Source organism: Agelaius tricolor, unplaced genomic scaffold (assembly GCF_023055355.1).
Source record: "Agelaius tricolor isolate 1412-34295 unplaced genomic scaffold, bAgeTri1.0.p SCAF_13, whole genome shotgun sequence".
NCBI lineage: Eukaryota > Metazoa > Chordata > Aves > Passeriformes > Icteridae > Agelaius > Agelaius tricolor.
Window position 1 is genome coordinate 21,283,797 of NW_027269273.1, and position 19,436 is coordinate 21,303,232.

Genomic DNA, 19,436 nt, shown 5'->3' on the forward strand with positions numbered 1-19,436 from the left:
ACCTAGTACCCAATCTCAAAAAAGCCCTTAATTCTATAGTTAAAAAACAATGCTGTGGCTTCTCAAGGGTATTTGCTGTGCTTGTTCTATCATCTAAATTCCAAGTGAAGCTGTAAATCTTCAGAACAGCCTTCACTGAAAACCACGGCATCAAATATTTTGATATTTTCTTAATCCAGTAATGCATGTTATTTCTGTCCAGAGAACTCACACTTAGCAGAATTTTCTGACCTGCTGTTGCAAGTAAATATGAAAGCATCTGAGAGTTTGAATTATTTTGATACGTAGAGAAAAAACACTCTGTCTTGGAAGGTAATTGAGCTGATACAAAATTCTGTCACTGTATCAAACTCCAGAGCCCTCAATCTAGGCAGTTCAAGTGCTGCTCTTTCTGAGCTAGTTTAATGAATACATTTTACATGATGTGTAAATGCCATGAATTGTGAATAATTTTAGGATATGTTTCTTTTGCTTTCATAAAAGTTCAGGTGTGAATACCTGGCGTGATCAACTAAAACCCACCCAGTTATTGCAAAATGTAGCCAGGTTCAAAGGCTATGCTCCTCCTGTCTTCTCTGAGAATGGCAGAAAGATTAACTATGGGGGACAAGACTATACTTTGGATGAGGCTGGTGAGTTAGTTCACTTATTTTACATGTATGTCTCAAATTCACATTGATAAAATAGAAAACTTTCCAGTTATTTATGGAATACTAGAAAAATATCTTTGATTTTTCTCCAAGTTGAACACACTTTTATGCTCAATTTAAAATTCCTGGTTTTAATTATTTTTAAGTTCAAATGTAAATTCCAGTTCATAAGCCCCTGGTTTTTTCCCATTTATTTTATTTCAGAAGCTAACAAAATCTTGCATCAGCATCTTGGTCCAGGTGAAGAGCGGTTAGCCCTTCATATCCTCAGAACCCAGGGTTTGGTACCTGAACATGTGGAAACAAGAACCTTATATAGCACTTTCCAGCCCAACATCTCCCAGGTACTGTGAGCTGCCTTGGTTGTGGTTTCTCGAAAGCAGAAATGGAGCATTCCAGAATTTATGTCATGTTGTTAATGGTGTGGTGCTTCTGAGGGGGAAGAGGGTTACAAATCATTATTGCTTGGTTTAAAATGTAAGGCAGGTTAGTCTAGAAACATAATAAAAATGCAGCTTTTTTAAGAAAGTTTCTGTAGAAACGAGAAAACTTATCTGAAAAATTAAGGGGCCATAACAAACCTATATGCAACAAACAATCCTTCATCCATCTTCTTCACTGCTGCAGGGAAAGCTGCAGATGTGGGTGGATGTTTTCCCCAAAAGCTTAGGACCACCAGGCCCTCCGTTCAACATCACTCCCCGAAAAGCCAAGAAGTGAGTATCCCAAAATCCATCCCCACATCCTACACACCCCCTGGCAGCCTTGACAAAGCAGTCCAAACTCAAATCTCACCCCAAATCTCTCTCTTAGGTACGTCCTGCGTGTGATCATCTGGAACACCAAAGATGTCCTTCTGGATGAAAAGAGCATCACAGGAGAAGAAATGAGTGACATTTATGTGAAGGGGTAAGAGCATTCTGTCACGTGACACTTAATAATATTCAGAATGTCCTGGGAATACCTTGACCATGGATTTCAAATATTATTTGGTTCAGCCAAGTCAAATGCTAACCTCAGAGAACTACAGAAGTGTTATCAAATAAAGCACAACATTTATGTGTGGTGTAAGATCCAGAATTTCATCTCTTGAGTCAGACAGCAACTGAAAAGGCAGAGTTAGTTTTGGTGCTGCATGGCTTGGATTCTTAATTTTTACATTCCCCCATCTTAATATAAAAAAAGCAATAGAAATCAGAGAAATGTATTACCAGGCAGATCTAATTTCTCACTAAAAAAGAACTCAGTAACTCACCACTGAGTTCTAAGACCACAGCACTGGTCTTAGATCAGATGTTCCTATTTACAGTGCTAAATTGGAACCAAACTGCAAAGGGGCCTGAAAAACTCCCCAGCCCTCTGTGAGCAATTCTTACAGCTGGTGTGCAAGCCCCTAATGACACAGTTCCAGTACAAACAGGCAATCCCACAGTGTAATCCTACTGCAAACACCAGACACATCTCTCCATATTTTCAGATGGATGCCTGGTAATGAAGAAAATAAGCAGAAAACTGATGTTCACTACCGATCATTAGATGGAGAAGGGAACTTCAACTGGAGATTTGTTTTTCCTTTTGACTATCTCCCAGCAGAGCAACTCTGTTTAGTTTCCAAGAAGGTAAGTATTCCTAAAGATGTCAATTCTTAGAGTACAGATTCTAGTTAGCCTGGTAATTTGTACCTCCTTATTGAAAGAGACAATTTGGCTCAGTTCCATATACTTTCTCACACTGCTGTTGTGAACAGATTCATTTTGCCTTTGGGCCAGAAACAACACTGGCAACAACAGCAGTCTGCTTTTAGCAGGGCAAGATTAGATCTCTTAATACTTCCAACAAGCCCAGAATTCACAAGTACTAGCCAACTCCCACTTCGGATTTCCATAAGTAATTTTAAAGGTGTTTGGTATTTGTTTTTTAAAATTTTAGGAACATTTTTGGAGTCTTGACAAGACAGAATTCAGAATCCCACCCAAACTGATCATTCAAATATGGGATAATGACAAGTTCTCCTTGGATGACTATCTGGGTAAGATTTTGAATGAAAATTATTACTGTTCTCTCAAAGCAGGATATCAAAGTGAACAATTTTAAATTATTACATAAGGATTGCATTTACAGTGAGACACTGAACATGGAAATATACTCCAGCTTTCCTTCACAGTACAGGCTCACTGAATGAATAAATATTCACTCAGTAAAGGCCTACTGGCAGGTAAACCAAGATACTTTTCATTCAGGTAAACCCTCTCACAAGGCACATGAAATGATAATATGTATGAAAATTTACTTTGTTTCTTTCTTTAAATAAAATTACTTAAACAAGGGCACTTCAGTTCTAAATAAGAGTATTGACAATAGCATGTAAATGAGGTTTAAGCAATCTATTTCACACTGTTATTAATCCCCACCTTTTCTAGAGATACTGCTCTGCACAGGATTCTCTGCTGTGTTAACACTGCTCCAAAGTCTTTAGCTTACATACAAACTATACAGGCCTCAAAATCTGAAAACAAGTAGTTGATTTATAACCATTATTAAAGTTTGCTAAATTATACATTTAACTGTCAGAAATTACTTATTACATTGCTGTGTTTGGGTATCTTCCATTTAGATTTGTGGGGGAAAAAACCCTCTATTAAAAAAATCAAGCAATCTTGCAAGCTCTTGTTGAGCTTGCTAAATCAAATTTATCAACACCAGCAAGAGGGCTTAAACAATTGTGTTCCACTTCCCTGCCTCACAACATCTTTAGACAATCAAGAATATAATGTGTCTGTTGATTTCCTTTCCTGTATTTCCTGTGTGTACATGTTTAGATACAGCAAGGTTGATGTTGAGCTGCTGTGCTGTATGGTTGGTTGTGTGATGCAGTGTTTATTTTTGTATCTGCCTTCTAGGCTTTGTGGAACTTGATCTACATAAAACAATCATTCCAGCAAAAGTTCCTGAGAAGTGTAATATAGACATGATTCCAGAATACAAGGAAGACAGTTCTCAGAAGGCTCCCAGGACTGCCTCTCTCTTTGAACAGAAATCCATGAAAGGATGGTGGCCATGCTATGTTGAAAAGGATGGCTCACGTATTTTAGCGGTAAGGTTATTGCTTCTTTTAAAAGTACTTCAGATGTGCTCACCTTTCCTTTCAAATTACAAAGAAAGACTGTAAAGAGTCTCCCACTTAGCTGTTAGCTTTCAGTGGATAGACAGAGGAGGGGTAAATAGGACATTCCATGCACAAGTTTGGAATTTGGTCCAGCAACAATTTTTTCTTTTAAAATGTGAGATTAATGCTTCATTTATGTAGTTTGTTGCTAACTTCATTTAACCTGAAAGACTGTGGTGCCAGTTATGCTATCTTGCCAAAGCAGCTGATGAAGTCATGTGAATGAATCAAGCTGTGCCAGGGGAGATTTGGCTTGGACATGAAGAAAAATTTATTCACAGAAAGGGGTGTTGAGCATTGGAATGGCTGCACAGGGAGGTGCATCCCTGGAGGTGTTCAGGAAAGGACTGGATGTGGCATTAGTGCCATGGCCTAGTTGACAAGGTGGACTTGGTGATATTAGAAGTCTTTTCCAACCAAAAATGATTGTGTGATTCATTAATTTATCACATTATTGCTCAGAAGAACATTAGAGACATCCCAAGTGCATTAAAGACTAAAGGAAAATGTTTAAATCCAAAGGATTTTTGTACACAGCAAACAAAATCTTTTTACTGAGAATCCAGACTAATTTTGTGATTATGTATGCCATCAGAAGACCCAAAGCATTTTAACTTGTTCTACAGAGAATATAAATGTGTATTTATCATTTGCAGAATATTAAGCCTTTCAAAGGTGTCTTCTTCTTTCTAATATTTTGCCTTAAAACTTTATTACTGGAATTTAATAAATGAGGAAAAATATTCAGAAACATTGACAATATGAAAGTATGAATATGAAAAATGAAAAAATATGAAAAATATGAAATATAAAAAAGTAGATGCATGGTCATTCGGAAAATATGCAGTCCTTGGGCTGCTCTTGGAAGAAGAGAACTGTTTTTGTTTTGCTGAAATGGAAAAAAAAATTATGGCTTAGAACTATAGATTAACTAGCAGGACAATTTTATGTCCAGTGATTTGGTTTTTTCCATGTGTCTTTTCCTGATACTATGTTGTGACCTGTCATAGTACAGAAATCAGTGTATTTTGAGGAGGAGACTGGAAACACAGATGTACACCATGAGCTGATCCCAGCTATTCTGTCTAAGTACCAAGCAAGTCCCATTAGTGCAATTTCAGTAAGATGCTTGTCTCATGTCACTTTTTCTGAAGGGTAAAGTTGAAATGACACTGGAAGTTGTCAATGAAAAAGAAGCTGAGGAAAGGCCAGCTGGTAAAGGAAGAGATGAACCCAACATGAACCCCAAACTAGATCTACCAAAGTAAGATACTTTTATCTCACTAGCTTTAGAAATACCCAGTATCTAGTTACTCTGATGCATGCAGTAATATATTAGTCTTTGCAAAGCTCCATTTATAAAAGCCAATCTTGTTTCCTCCTGCAAGCATTAGGATAAAATGCAGGATGATTTCACTACTAATGGCACATGTTTACTGCAGCTGCTATCTTGCATTTCAAAATTGTCTGTTTTCTTCAACCTCAGACCAGCATGTTTTGAAGTGTGATAATCTCATGCTTAATTTTTAGGGTATAAATAATAAATACTTCTTTCAAAATGCAGCCGGCCAGATACTTCCTTCCTTTGGTTCACAAATCCCTGCAAGACCATGAAATTCATTGTGTGGCGCAGGTTTAAATGGCTCTTCCTCGGCCTCATCATCCTGCTGATTCTCCTGCTGTTTGTGGCAGTGCTCCTCTACTCCCTGCCGGTAAGGATTCCTAAATGGTTCTGTTCCTCAGCTCTGCGATGAGCTCAGGCAGCAGTCATCAACAGGATACACTCCTGACTCAGACAGAGTCTATCACCTCTGTTTTAGCAGGAGATAGGGATTATATCCTTATAGCTATGAAAAAAATTCAACTAATTAAACAATTAAACAATTAAAAAAATAACCTATTAACTAAAGATGGAATAAGGAACTGCTTTAGAAGAGTTACTAACCTACACAATTAAAATAGCTAATAGTTGGCCTAGAGTCTACATTAGTCTGAACAAACTTTAACTCAAATTACGTGCCCTAAATACATTTTGATTTTAATATTTAAAATGTCTTTTTCAAAACTACGCTGAAGTCTTTTGTGTACATAATTTTACCTCTCTTGTTTCCTTCCTTCTCCCCCAACAGAATTATTTGTCAATGAAGATCGTGAAGCCAATTTAAGGAAGAATTTTTACCTCATCTTTTTAAATAGTGCCGAAATTTCGCCCCAGGCTGTGGACCAAAATCAGCAAGGCTCTCCATCCTTTGTATCTGCTTGTATTTAGAACGGTAAAATAGATAATTAAGACTTTCAATAAGGTTAGCCAAGGTTCAAGAGGTCATAGAAGGTGCTTTTTAAAAACAAGGAATAACCCACAACCCCCATTTTTTTTACTTCAGTGGTATCTCTACATGGTAAAGTTTGACTTTGCTTTTAACGTGGATTTTTCATAAAAATCACTCAGAAGAGCTGCCTGCTACTGCTATCTCTGGTTTTTAACAGATACTTTCTTTTGAGAATCCTTTTCTCAAAAGGGCACACTTTGAAACTCTGCATTTTAAATGAAAACAATCACTACTTTCAATTACGTCTACTAAAGAAACATCATAGTGCAACCAAAGGGTCATACATTGTTTCTAATTGCAAAGTTTTCATTTTCTAATACCATCATCATGCTGCTTAAAATTCTTATTTGCCATGCTGTAGACTTGACAACACTATACAAGTATCCTGACAAGTTAATAAACATAGAAATGAATTATACATTGTTTTTTTATTATAATTAAAAATTTTTAAATAAACTTATCCACAGGTAAAACACAAGTTTCCCGTTTTCTTCAACTGTTACAAAACTACAATCTATTAGGACTTGTGTAGTGTCTATCAGAGGATATAATGTCACAGACCTGGAATTTAAGGTATTTTACTGTTACCTGCACAGTGAAGAATAAGGAAATACTTCTGCACAAAGTTCTCATTAATTTATTAATTAGTTAGGAAATTAATAAAGAAATCTGTTGACTAGTTTCACTATACTCCTTGTATTTAGAGATGATCATGAATCAAAACACAAGAGGATACATGACCTAGAATCAACCCTTGTTTGAAATCTGATCTGCACATGGAAGTACCTCATTCTCCTCTCCCAAGGCAGAGTAAAATATAATCTGCACTAAAAATCAGGTTATAGTCTGTAATGCTATCTCACTTTTATGGAGGGCTGACACAAAAGTGCCTCTGAACATCCTCCAGTCCTTGAAATAAAGGAAATCAGCATTTGGTGTGATTGTCACATTTTTCACTGGATAAAGACTTCACCTGCCTTTAAAAAGATGTCAACAATAACTACAAAAATTATTCTTCAGAAACTTCTGTCATTGTATTTAGTGACATACTTAACATGTTCTTAAAACACAGAACTGTAAAATAATAAGCATGTACTTGCTGGGCAAAATAAGTAACCTTATTCTGTTGGAGGAATTAGGGTAAAGATTTAATATTAAATAGCTTCCATCATGTGAAGTCCCAGTGGCTAGAGTGGAGCAAGCAGCAGTCACCCTGTCGAAAACATAACACCACCCTTAGTTTTTTGTTGTCAAGAAACTCTCAAGCATCTTGACCCTTGAATGAGAGCTTAGAGCTGGAACTAATCACTATCCAGATGGATTGTCCCTCCACTAATGATGAAATAGCTCTCCAGAAATAACCAGCAATTTGCATGAGCTAATGTTTGATCATCCACTATTAAAATCTGTCTCAATCAATGCCATAAATCTGACAAACGGTAAAAATCACAGCAAACTTATTTTCATGCAAGACAAGAAAGTGTGCTGCTTCTAAGGGTTGTAATTAGAAAGCATTTAACTTCAAAGGGCGTGGAGCAGAGATCCAAGCAAGCCTGTTCACAGAGCATTTGAAGAGTGGCAGGTACTGCCCTTCTGAGTGGAGTTCACCCTCTTCCAGATGCCTTTTTGTTCAAGCATGCATAGGCTTGATCGTTTCACTTCAATTAGGCAGTGCTATTAAAAACATAACTGAAAAGTCTGAGAAGCCATCCCGTCTGCCAGCCTGCCTCAGTAACAAACAAAAGACAGCACATCTTCACAAGAAAGAAAAGGTGATCATTTATATTTACATACAGTGCTAGTCAGATCTGTAATCCCTGGTGCAGCTGCTGTGCATGACTCCAACATGCAGCAGGTTTTTGTCTAGCTGGAGCAGTTACCAAAGGTTTAGCCCTGTGTTGGGAACAGTTTGGTGCTGCTCTCACCGTGCACCGATGACTGGGATGTTCACTTTGGCCAGTCCAGATCTGAACCACTCCAGTTACCAGCAGCTGAGGCAAATGGCCTGTGAGGCCAGAGAAAAGAGGGCAGAATGTAGATGTTCCTGATACCACTCCTCCTTATTACAGGAAATTACTTAATCCAGGGAATTCCTCCTCCTATGAGTTTGTTTTTCCAGCCAGCTGGAACAGCCAGGGAAAGGCTAAAGCTAAAAGTGCTTCTAACAAAAAATTAGTAACTAGCAGCAGGATGTCAGAGTGCTCCTGCCTCTGCCATCACAGAGGTTCAGACACCAGTGGCTGCATCTTTGATGCACTCAGGTATCCAAGCATTCCTATCACTGCTTGCTGTTGTCACCCCAAACCCTGACTACTGGAATGGGCTGTAAAGAAGTTAACAGCTGCTGTCATGTACTTTACAAAGAGCCATTGTGTAATTCAAGATAAAATATTTGGAGAAACTTGCACCTCTATCAGCTCAGTGTAAAGAGGCAGTAAACTCAGGCATACTTACAGGCTGTTCTTGCATTTCTTTGAACAACCACAAGATGACATCCCAAGTCTCGTGTGTTCACGGAGGCCTTCCCATACTTCTGTTTTATTCCTACCCTAAATACGTCTCACAGATGGAGATGAACAAGATACATTTAGTAATCAAGGGAAAGCAGTCCCATCAAGTCCATTACTTCTAAGTGTATTTGAAAAACACAGCTCTAAGCACCTTTGGGACCTACCTATTACACACAAAGTGACTCCAAGCCCGGCCCTTACTGACCTCTATGCTGTTGTATCCTCTCCCTGCCCCTACATGCTTTAGTATCTATTGAGCAACCCGAGAGCAGTACTAAAGTGTGAAATGGTAGCATTCAGTGCTAGCTCAGCTAGTAAATACCATACAACTTTTTACACAGTACTTGCCATTGCTCAGAGCTGCCATGTCACGTTTACAGACAGGGACATGAATTAGAAAGACAATTCTTTAATGGAAAACTACCAACTTCTTTAAAAATTTATGTGAAAAAAAAAAAAACCAACCAAAACAACCCACACATTTTATCTGTCGAGTCTGACCATGCTCGGACCACAAAGTTATTTTTTGAAAAATTTATTTCCCTTGTAACCTTTGCTGTGGCTAGAGATTGCATTCAGTGATAAGTGCTAGATGAGGAACACTGTAGGGAAAAAAAAAACTTTCCTGAAGCCTGCAAAAAATCTGAATGCATTGTAAGTGCTGAAAAAGACTGTTCCTTTCCCAGACCTACAAGGAGTCAGGACTTGCCGCAAAAAGCACCGGGGCATCGAGAACACAGCAGGAGGTACCAAACACCCGAACGAGCAGTGGCACGGGGCCACCCCCAGGGATCCCGGAGTGACAGGGCAGGAGGGAGTGGTGCTCGCTGCATTTCGGAGAGCTACCCACCCAGGAGCGGTCAGTGAGCGACACTGAGCCTGCAGCGTGTCTTACCCAGCACCGGGCTGAGCAGGGTGCCAGAATGCACCTGGGGTGTGCAGAATAAACCCCTCCTCTCTGCTGCTTTGCTGCTGCCACCGCAGCGCTGCTGGGCAGTGACCGCAGCGCGGTGTAGCAGTGACAGCGGCGCGGTGCAGCAGTGACCGCAGCGCGCTGCAGCAGGAGCAGCCCAGCACCAGATTCAGGTTTAAACCTTTCAGGAAGAGAAGTGAACTGAACCTTCATTTCCAAGTCTCCTGTGTAATTCTCATCGTTGTTAAGCAAATTCGGCAAAACAAAAGCAGAGACGCTAGGCACCACCTTCTAGGAGCAATTGTGGACAGTCAGTAGCACAGAGTTGTATGAGTGAACCTGTAAGCCCAGGCCTTTGGAGATACTGAAGCTTTTGGCCATGATGCAGGTTCAGTGCCAAGCTAGTTGGCTGTAAAAACACACACATACTTCCAGAAAGGAAAAGGTGCAGAACCAGGAGAGACTGGAGAGTTTATATAAACCTGAAGTGCTGTTAGGCAGTAATGGAACAGTTACAGATTTGCACCTAAGCACCTGAACTCCCAGTAGTGCCTCTGCACACAGCTGTGTGTCTGTTGGGTCGTGTCACTGCTCTCTATAAAACAGCAGTTAGGAAAATTAATGGAGTTAGATGCATCATCAAACAGGAAACAATTAATAAACCCAGGATCTGTTAACAGTGTTCTGTCAATCATAATCCTCTTATGTTTAAACCATGTATTTTATTTTGCTACAGGTCTCAAAAAAAGGCACATTATAAATGAATCAAGATTCAAATGTGGATAATGAAAAGAATCAAAAGCAAGCAAGTAGGCTTTTCCTGTACAAGAAAAGCTTGAGACATCAGCACTAGCCTGGAAAGTGGCAGAGCAACAAGAAAATAACAAGTGTCTAAAGTAGGCTACAGAGAGGTAGAGGACATAAATCAGATGCATTTCTTCGAGGACTATATTAAAAACATGCACATGCACACACATGCACAGACTCCTTCTCCCCTCTCAAAACCTTCAAACTAAAAGCCAAAATATTTACAAAATATTAAAGATGTTTTAGTGCAGATTTTAGGTGACTGCTGGAACATATTGGCAGAGCATCTTATTTAGTTTAATAAGGACAGAGAAAGACTGCAATGCCTGCCTGCATTTACATATTAGGACAACGTTATGAAATAAGCTAGCTCTGATATTTCACTGCATCTCATCCTCACTGGAATCCCCAGAACAGTGTTCCACTCTAAGATAGATAGCACTGTGCTTCTGAGAGGAGGATTATGCACCCACAGCTGTGAAAGATGTCCTTCCCTGTTGAATTCCCAAGTTTTCTAGCCTTAACCACATACTGCTTACTATTCAGGTTATCAGAGCAAATGCCATGAAAGCTGATCATGGGCCAGCCTCAGAGTCACCATTCCAGTTGGGCCATGGCTTCACAATGCATTGGCACTGGTGGCATGACTAACTTCAGGTATTTATTCCCATTCACTACCATGCTTTAGACTAACAAAATCAAAACAAAAAGAAAGTACCAACCTTCCTACACCCTTTCTGAGTTTTTGTTTAGTGTGAGACAATCCTCTTATTTGCTTCCAGCCATAGTACTATGGTGTGTTGAAAGAAATCATGGGTTATGGCCTTGAGAAGGATATCTTAAGCTGATGTAGTCATCAAATAAAATATTCTCAAACTGAGTCGTCAGCAAGTTCCTTCACCACAAGACTCCATTTCAGGACTGCAGGCAAACTCAGGGAGACATGAATACATCAGCAGCACAGAAGAGGCCCCCAGAAGAATTTATTTGCTCACAGGAGGACAAATATTGTAAAGAAAATAAAACGAAATAAAATATAAAATTAAGGTAACAAAAATTTACTTAGCCACCAGCTCACATATGTACCAAAGATGAGGATGGACACTGCAAAGAGGACAACTTACCAGCTGAGATAAACAGTGCATAAGAAGGCCAACACTTACCCTAAATGTAAAAGACACATTAACATGCACTAAAACAATGAAGGCTCCAGTTAGCAGCAAAGCATTAGACATCATCTACCTTGGAGAAGAGCACCAGGTTTCTACAGCAAACTACAGATTTGTTAACACTCTTTTCCAAGTTTTCAAGGGGAGAAAGATTGCAGAAGTATTTTTTATATGATTCTGCTCTTTTACTCCCAGAAACACAAAGCCTTTGTTTTAACTGAGGTAACTCCCTGGCTGAGAAGTGATAGCACAGTTAATTAGCACCTTCACTCCAGCCCAACACCTCCTGTGCAGTCACACAGCAGCTCCAAAGGCAACTCCAGCCTCAGCACCTCTGGGACCAGCCATGAGCTCCTAACACTCCCTGGCCTGGCAGAGGAGATCCATTTCAGTGACTGCTTTCAAAGCTGAAGAGTTCCTGGTTTAGAGTAGGAGGCAGTCAATTCAACTTTTAAAACTAATCCTGCCCATGTCAGAGCAGTCTAGCCTCAAATCTACACATTCTTGCACCTCCATGCATTATATATGATTAACTGCTACTGTTAGAATATTAAGAAAGTTTAAAAAAAATAACAAACTACAGAGACAATTATTTATGCAAGAAAGACAGGAACTGGAATGCCTAGCAAGATCTTCTTCTAGTGTTGTCATACAGGGACTTTGTTACAGAGGATTTATTCCAAGTTTTTGTTATTTCTTGCCTTGAAATACCCTGAAACAAAATAGGATAGTCCCACTGTGCTGTGAGCTTAAACACACACACACACAAAGTAGACAGGTAAAAGCACTAAAAGCAATCAGTTCTGAGAAAGGATTTACTTTTACTTCAGTTGCACAAGTATATGTAGGTGTGTTTTTAAATAGAAAAAAGATGTCTTCACTCATCTTGCTCTGATCCATGCTGTGCCAACTTAAACCCTGCCAATGCATCTGAATAGTCAAACAAACGTCTGTCCCTCCCCAAACATCCACCATTCACATTAAATAAAACACATAACAATGGAGGGAAAATAGACCTGAAAAGAGCTTATTTCCAGCTGCAAAGGTCTAACCTGAGGATAGCTATTTTCATGCAAATCTCGATTCTTCTTGCTCATATACATGAACCCAGAATTATCTGTTCAGTTAACATTCTTAGCTTCTCTTATGGAATTAACAGGGAGGAGAAAATTAAAGGAAAAGGGAATGGAAATCCCCCAAAGCAATGAAAGCGAACCTTAGCTCTGATGCTTTCAACTAGCAAAAGACTCTGAAAACAAACTATGTTCAGGGCAATAGGGAGGGGAGAGAATGGATTGAACCCCCAAATCTCTCCTGCACAGCAAAAGCCAGGCCAGCCTGCCACATCACGGGAGAGCCCTGCTGTCAGTGCCAGGTTAGTGACTGTTCGGCTCCTGGTCCCTTTTGGAGCATGGGGGAACTGCCTTCAGTTCAGGCAGCCTCCAAATCAGTCTTACCTTAGCAGAGGTCAGGCAGTCCAGATGCTGATGCACCCCTGAAACACCTTCCCTCAGCAGTTGTTCAGCGTGTGGCCACCTGCTCCGTGAAACTTCCACTCTATTATACATACCCCCTGCAGCATGCCACTACTGGCTCAAAAGCTGAGATTCCAGTTTGGAAACTGGAAATACCAAATTTCACCTCTGTGTAGCATATGGTAGAGATAATTCATGCTATGTATATATAAAATATTGTAGAATCCAAAGTATGTCTTTGACCACCCTGGCTGGGAGCAGAGTCCTACGTTTATTCAAGAAGTTCCCGGACAACGTTAAGATAATAGCAAGTCTGTTAACGTATGAATAAAACCCTCCCGGACGATGAGTGCTGACTTCCTTGGAATGCCTAAGCCACTCACAAGGACCTACACCTGGAAGATTGCATCTACCGCACTCAAGCACCGGCACCACTCTGCTACATGCGAATACGGGCTCTGCCGAAGTGCTCAGACATCCTCTGGACACCTGGACTTACCTTTGTTTATTTCTGCTCATGTATGGCCCCAGTTCTACATGTGAAGAGACACAAAGGAACGTTCGGTCATCCCTGCCTCGGGCAGAATAACCTGTATATAAGCCAGCGGGTGAAGCAGTCGGGGTGAACCACCGGGGAGACGCTGACGCTTTGTCGGTCGGATCTCGGTTCACCCAGCGCCAGCACCCGGGGTTGACGCTGCCTTGGCTGTGGTGGTTTTTCGAAATTCTATTTTTGTTAACGATCTAATAAATCATTGTTAAATTTTCTTATAAATTTGGGTGCCGATTTGATCGTTTATAACATCTGGTTTTTTGGTTTGGTTTTTTTTAATCTGAACCCAACAATTTTTTTTTTTTTAAATCAGGCGAAAAGAAAAAAATCTGTTGCCTGTCTGTGAAAACACACGCACACTTTTTGGTTTTGCCATGAACAGCAGTTCCAGTGAAAAGCAGGAGAAAGGTACCAGAATTGCCTGTGGTAACAGCATTGACATCTAAACAAGCTCAGGGCAATGCTGGAGCTGTGAAAGCTCTCAGAGATACAGGCCAGGCTGTAACAGACCCTGTATCTGTATCATGAACAACACCTCAACTGAAATGTCAAGACCAATGAATTTCTGTTTCCTTTTTGTGCATAACAAAGTTACTTAATTTTACCCTGCTTGTATTTCTTAGTTCCTTTAGGTAAGTACATGCCTCTGCAAGATATATGTCTGACAAAGATTACAGTTTTTAATTGATTTTAAAGCGAAATGGTGAATTTCAAACAAAACTCAATTCTAAACTCATTTGTCTTACTTCATAACTCAGAATTACCCCATTAAAATAAATTATTTGGCCTAGGATAGAATCACTAAGTAGCTAAAGGAAGGATGTGTGGTTTAGAGAGGACTTGAGGGAAAGGAAGAATTTGACTAACATGCATTTGTAAGAAGAACATTCATAAACAATGTTGCTCTTATGCTACCAGAAAAAATAAAATGAAATTAGCATTTGTAAAAAGCGTTACTAATTTCCTCCATTTTTCCCCCATTTATTTCACAGAACAAAATTTCTAACTACACATAGAGCTAGGCAGAAAAGGTCTAAGGAGGACATCATTACTCCTGAGGATGTTGAGGGCAGGCACAGTCAGGATAAGAGGAGTTAGCAGGTCCCACACCCCGCAATTAAAACACCAGAGTGGAAGAATGACCTGACCAGGTCCCCTCATGACCAGGCTTGTCTCGGCACCTCAGCTCCCAGGCAGCTCTGTTAATCCACAGAGCCTCCACTTCCCTGCACAGTCTTAGAACAGCAATTCTCTTGTATTGAATGCAGAGAATAACAGTGATAGCATGATGTATACCTGCTGAGAACAAAGAGCTGTGTGGCTAAATTTAATCAGCATTTTCTCCAAATGTGTCAAACAATCCTGTGCTTTCATTGTGTAAACGATCTACAGAAAGCAGTGCTACACCAGGTGAGAAATATCTTAAATATGCTTCAAAGTTATCAGTAGGTGTTACCTTTACTGTGCTAGCTGATGTTTACAACAAGCAAGGTTACTTCAAACTCTGTGTGCTTCAGTTCACTTACCTACAGGAATTCTTCCTTCACTTCTCTGTCCTCTGACATGAAGACTGGAAGGGTCACCTTCATAACAAAGGACAGCTAAATACACATTCTTGTGTAATATCTATCAAAACTTATAAAACCTAAATTGTGAACTTTACTCAAATTTTTCAGAAAATAATTTCATCCCACACAACCCAAATCCAGTAAAATTTTAGGAGACCTTTTACAATGAATTACCTTGCCTCTCGAAAATTTGCAAGAGAAGAGCTAAACCATGCTCTTTAGTTCTCCTAGTTAGGCATCTATTGAATTTGGAAAGGGACTTCTTATCAAGTCAGAATTCTGCCTGTGAAAGGCCTGAAAGGACTCTCAGGATCCTTTTGGTTTTGTCCTGAGCTCAAACTCACAGAGAGACTGTCCCAATACCAAACTAATATTTAAGTATTTTAGCTTTTTGTCCTCAGGGCTCCACCTGCAAGCCCAGTTCCTTTAGTCTGGAAGAATGGATCACTGGACCCATTATTATCAGTCAGGTGTTCTCTTATCACCCACCTACCTCAAGATAAAAGCCTTGCTGTTTAAAATGTAATCAGCATCCTTGTTTGAGCCCAGCCTGCACGCACTAAAAAGGGTCTGAGCCCTAATTAGTGCCAAAAGCAGTTTTTATACTTTCAAGTACTTCTGGCACATAAGCAAGTGCTCATCTCTGAAGATGGAACATTCAGACTGGATTCATCACCTCCTACCTCTCTTCAGTAAAATTAGTCTGCAGCCTCACCCCAGCATGTCAGGCACAGCTCGTGATGCCTCACTAAGCACCCTGGGAAAATCTCATCAACAGTTGCCTATGGCAAGCAAAGGCTCATCTGCTAATTTTGTTCCTTCTACACAAACCTTATCTATGATTTCTGTCCCACAGGATCCACCCTGCACTCTCTGCATTTTAGAAAGCTAACAGTTATTCCATTTTGCCATGAAAGAAAAGCATCATTGTTTGATTGTGCCAAGTGCTTTGCTAACAGCTAACTGCAGGCTTGATCTCACTGTCAGTGGAAATGGGTAAAACCCTCCTAGACAGCACCCATAAGTAGTTTGATACCTGCATTTTAAAACAGTATTTCCAAACACTAAGAGCACTATACTACATATAGAGAAATATATTTGGCTTAAAATTTCCATTATATGTATTTTAAGGGAAATAAATTTCACTGCAAATATACTACTAAAATGTTTCTGAGGTGCAAATAACTCATCCCCGGTTCTTTCAGAAACTGCAAACAAGTAATTAGCCCTTCTGAACTCCAGAGTCTGTAGCCTGTAGCTAATGTGATGTTACTAATGCATTTATAAACATCAGGCTCCAAAGCCAACACTGAGATATTCCATCATAATTTAGATCTCTCATTAACTTCACCACCCTGACCAACATGCTGTCACTGGCAGAGTGTTTGACAGTTTACATTACCTGCAGACATGAGTTCATGTCAATTCAATTAAGAAAGATTAATTCCAGAGCTGACAATGCATAAATATTTTTAAATTACACCTGGCCTTGTTGGCACTGCTTATTCCAAGACTGACTTTAGAACAGAGAAACTTGTCTTTAGCCTCCTGGGCAGAAAGGAAAACTCAAAGGAAGGTGAAGGAAAGAATTTATTATGAATTCAGTATTCCATCATACTGTCCAATCTATCTTTCGTGATTCCCTGTCCCCCTCCCCCCCAATAATTAAACAAGCTTATCTCTCACTGTCTGATACAGAATGAAAGGAAACAGGAAAGATTCGATGCAAACAGGCACTGCCAGAAAATTGTCAGCGACATCTCTGTGATGATCATTTGCTGACTGGTTTAGATCTAATTTGTGTACATCACTGCTTTGGAAGGCATTCAGATCCCATGGTGATAGACACCATATGAGAATGGAGATAGATAATATTTGACATTTATCTTCACGAACAAAGATCTGGGTAACTCCCCACTGATTGCGCTTCTGATGAGTGAAGATAAATGTCACATCAGACTAAGCCATCCAGCATTCTAGTGAAACACTCTTACTCTTGGCTCTGATGTGTAAAAATATCCAGCTTCAGTGCATGTGAACAGGTTTAATTAAGTAAGCATCAAGCACACAATGATAAAATTATTGGCTCACCGTTATCAAACTGGTCACAATCCCCAGTAGCCAAATTTATTAAATTCTGGTCCCAGGTTTAATCTAATAGAAGAAGCTTTCTCTGATATTTCAACATAACAATGCACAGCCATTACCTGAAAAGTGCACTTTAAGAAGAAAAACTCCCTGCTCTAGTCAAATCTGTGCCATACCCAAATAAACAAACCATTGAGAAAGCAACAGCCCCTGATGAGCATCACGAGGATCCTGATGTAGGAACCAGAGCCTTGTCCTTGTACTGAACTATGCTGAACTGTGCAGACTTACAACTCCAGAGCTGTTCACATTGGCTGATGCTAAACAAGATATCCTTAGTGCAACAGGAGTGGGAATCTCTATTAAAACATTAACACACATGAGAGCACAATGGGGAGCATTCAAAAAGCAATGGGAAAGGCAGGGAGAGGTAACACACTTTCCCTATTTATAACCTGATGGCTCTTGCAATGGACTATTTTTTCTGTCCTATTGAGTGAGCTTGGTATTAGGGTTAAATGAGATGGAAGTAGTCATGGAATCCAGAGCTACCTGACATAAGCATTCCAGATTTTAATGCTTTGACATGACTTTTCTAATTTTTCTGCACCCACAGGTTGAAAAACTGAATTGAGCGGCTTGCAAGGTTCCTTAAAATCATCAAATTTGGGTAATTCTGTACTAGCCAACATGAGGCAGCATAAAAAAGATACAAATACAGCAGGAGAAAGAAATCCATAAAGTAATAATGTTTTCAAATCCCTTCTAAGGTACAGGTTTGAGTAGATAGATATTAAGAGACTGAACCCAGTATGTAAAAGTGGTGCTCTCATGGGTTTTTTTGTTTGGGTATTTTTTAGTATTTTGTTTAATTTTCAAATCCTGGATTGTATTTGCAAGAACAATTAATTTTCCAACACTTCTGTTATCACAAGTTATAAAAATAACAGATTTCCAGATTCTGTCATCATCTTATGGGAGAACCCTAGGTTTTAGTTAGAATTTTAATTTTTTAAAGGCTGGTAATTTTTAGAATGTGTCAGGAGAAAGAAAATGTTTCAGAGGCTAAACCTTTTTTAAACCCCTTCAAAATTAAAAGAGAGAAATACCAAAACCCAAGCAAATAAAAAAAAAAATCCCAAAGTACTTCCATTTATTATTATCTCATTTCAAGTATTTAACTTCATCCCCCCCCTCCCCCCCCCCCTTCCCCAAAACCTAACACAACTGGGGAGGGGGGGAAGAGCAATTCATATAGGGGGTCTTTGTATGAACCAGAGATGCTTCAGGGTGTCTGGAAAACAACATATATAGACACATATTAGAGTTCTCACTTACCCAATGGAGCTTTACTATCAGATACTACATCTGACCTGGTCACTGCACACATCAAAGCTTTTTCACCAGACTCTGTTATCCTGTCTGACAAAGGCACACACCTGTGGGCTTCCTGTTTGTGAGGAACATAGATTTGGCCTTTTGAGCACTAAAATTCATTAATCCTAGCAAAGCAGAGAGAGCTACAGCTGAATACACTTTCTTTAGAGGTCTTTCATTTGAGCAAGATTTAATTAATTTGTATTCTTAATTCCAGAAATGCACTGAAGAAACCTGGACTTACTGAAATTCTGTGAAAATAAATTCGAAAACAAAACCACCTAAGCTAATAGGTAGTGCCAAGTCATTAGAAATACGTAGCTGTATTAGGGAAGAAAAGCAGAATTAAAACCACCATTGTGATACTAGGAAATACTGTCCTTCCATGGAAATAACTTTTCTATGTGGAGTGAGGAAAGACAGTGATAAACTGCACTGAAGCCATAGAGGAGAATGTTTCAGCTCCATGGAAGTTATTAGCCCAGGAGTCACATTGCAGAAAAACAAATGACAATTTCTGCAGGAATTTTTGGTTCAGACATGGATAAATTTGTTTTCTTTCATCTGATCTCCTAACACAACAATTACTTCAAAATCAGCACTAAATTAAGTTGAATTTCAAATCTTTCTAAACTACCAATTTGTAAACTAACTGTTGCTGTTTTCTCTGATATAAGCTTTGGAGGGAATGAGTTTCAGATTGAATAAAATTTTGATAATATGCTGAATAAATATTTTGCCTTGCTTGTATTTTCTTTTAATAGTAACTAGAGCACCTTATTTTTCTGTCCTTTTCTTTTTTTTTTTTTGAAGTCACCTTTTTTAAAACA

At 39.4% G+C, this 19,436-nt stretch overlaps 1 protein-coding gene across 1 annotated transcript in view; it reads left to right on the plus strand.

The window, feature by feature from the left end:
* Window positions 1-6,562, plus strand: part of MYOF (myoferlin) — a 61,146-nt gene extending 54,584 nt beyond the window's left edge. The window contains exons 46-55 of the mRNA XM_071439129.1: window positions 484-632; window positions 855-994; window positions 1,278-1,366; window positions 1,464-1,559; window positions 2,128-2,269; window positions 2,580-2,679; window positions 3,551-3,744; window positions 4,971-5,080; window positions 5,381-5,528; window positions 5,946-6,562. Coding sequence (XP_071295230.1) covers window positions 484-632; window positions 855-994; window positions 1,278-1,366; window positions 1,464-1,559; window positions 2,128-2,269; window positions 2,580-2,679; window positions 3,551-3,744; window positions 4,971-5,080; window positions 5,381-5,528; window positions 5,946-5,981 — 1,204 coding nt within the window. The 3' untranslated portion in view covers window positions 5,982-6,562. The remainder of the gene's footprint in view (window positions 1-483; window positions 633-854; window positions 995-1,277; window positions 1,367-1,463; window positions 1,560-2,127; window positions 2,270-2,579; window positions 2,680-3,550; window positions 3,745-4,970; window positions 5,081-5,380; window positions 5,529-5,945) is intronic.
* Window positions 6,563-19,436: the final 12,874 nt, after the last annotated feature.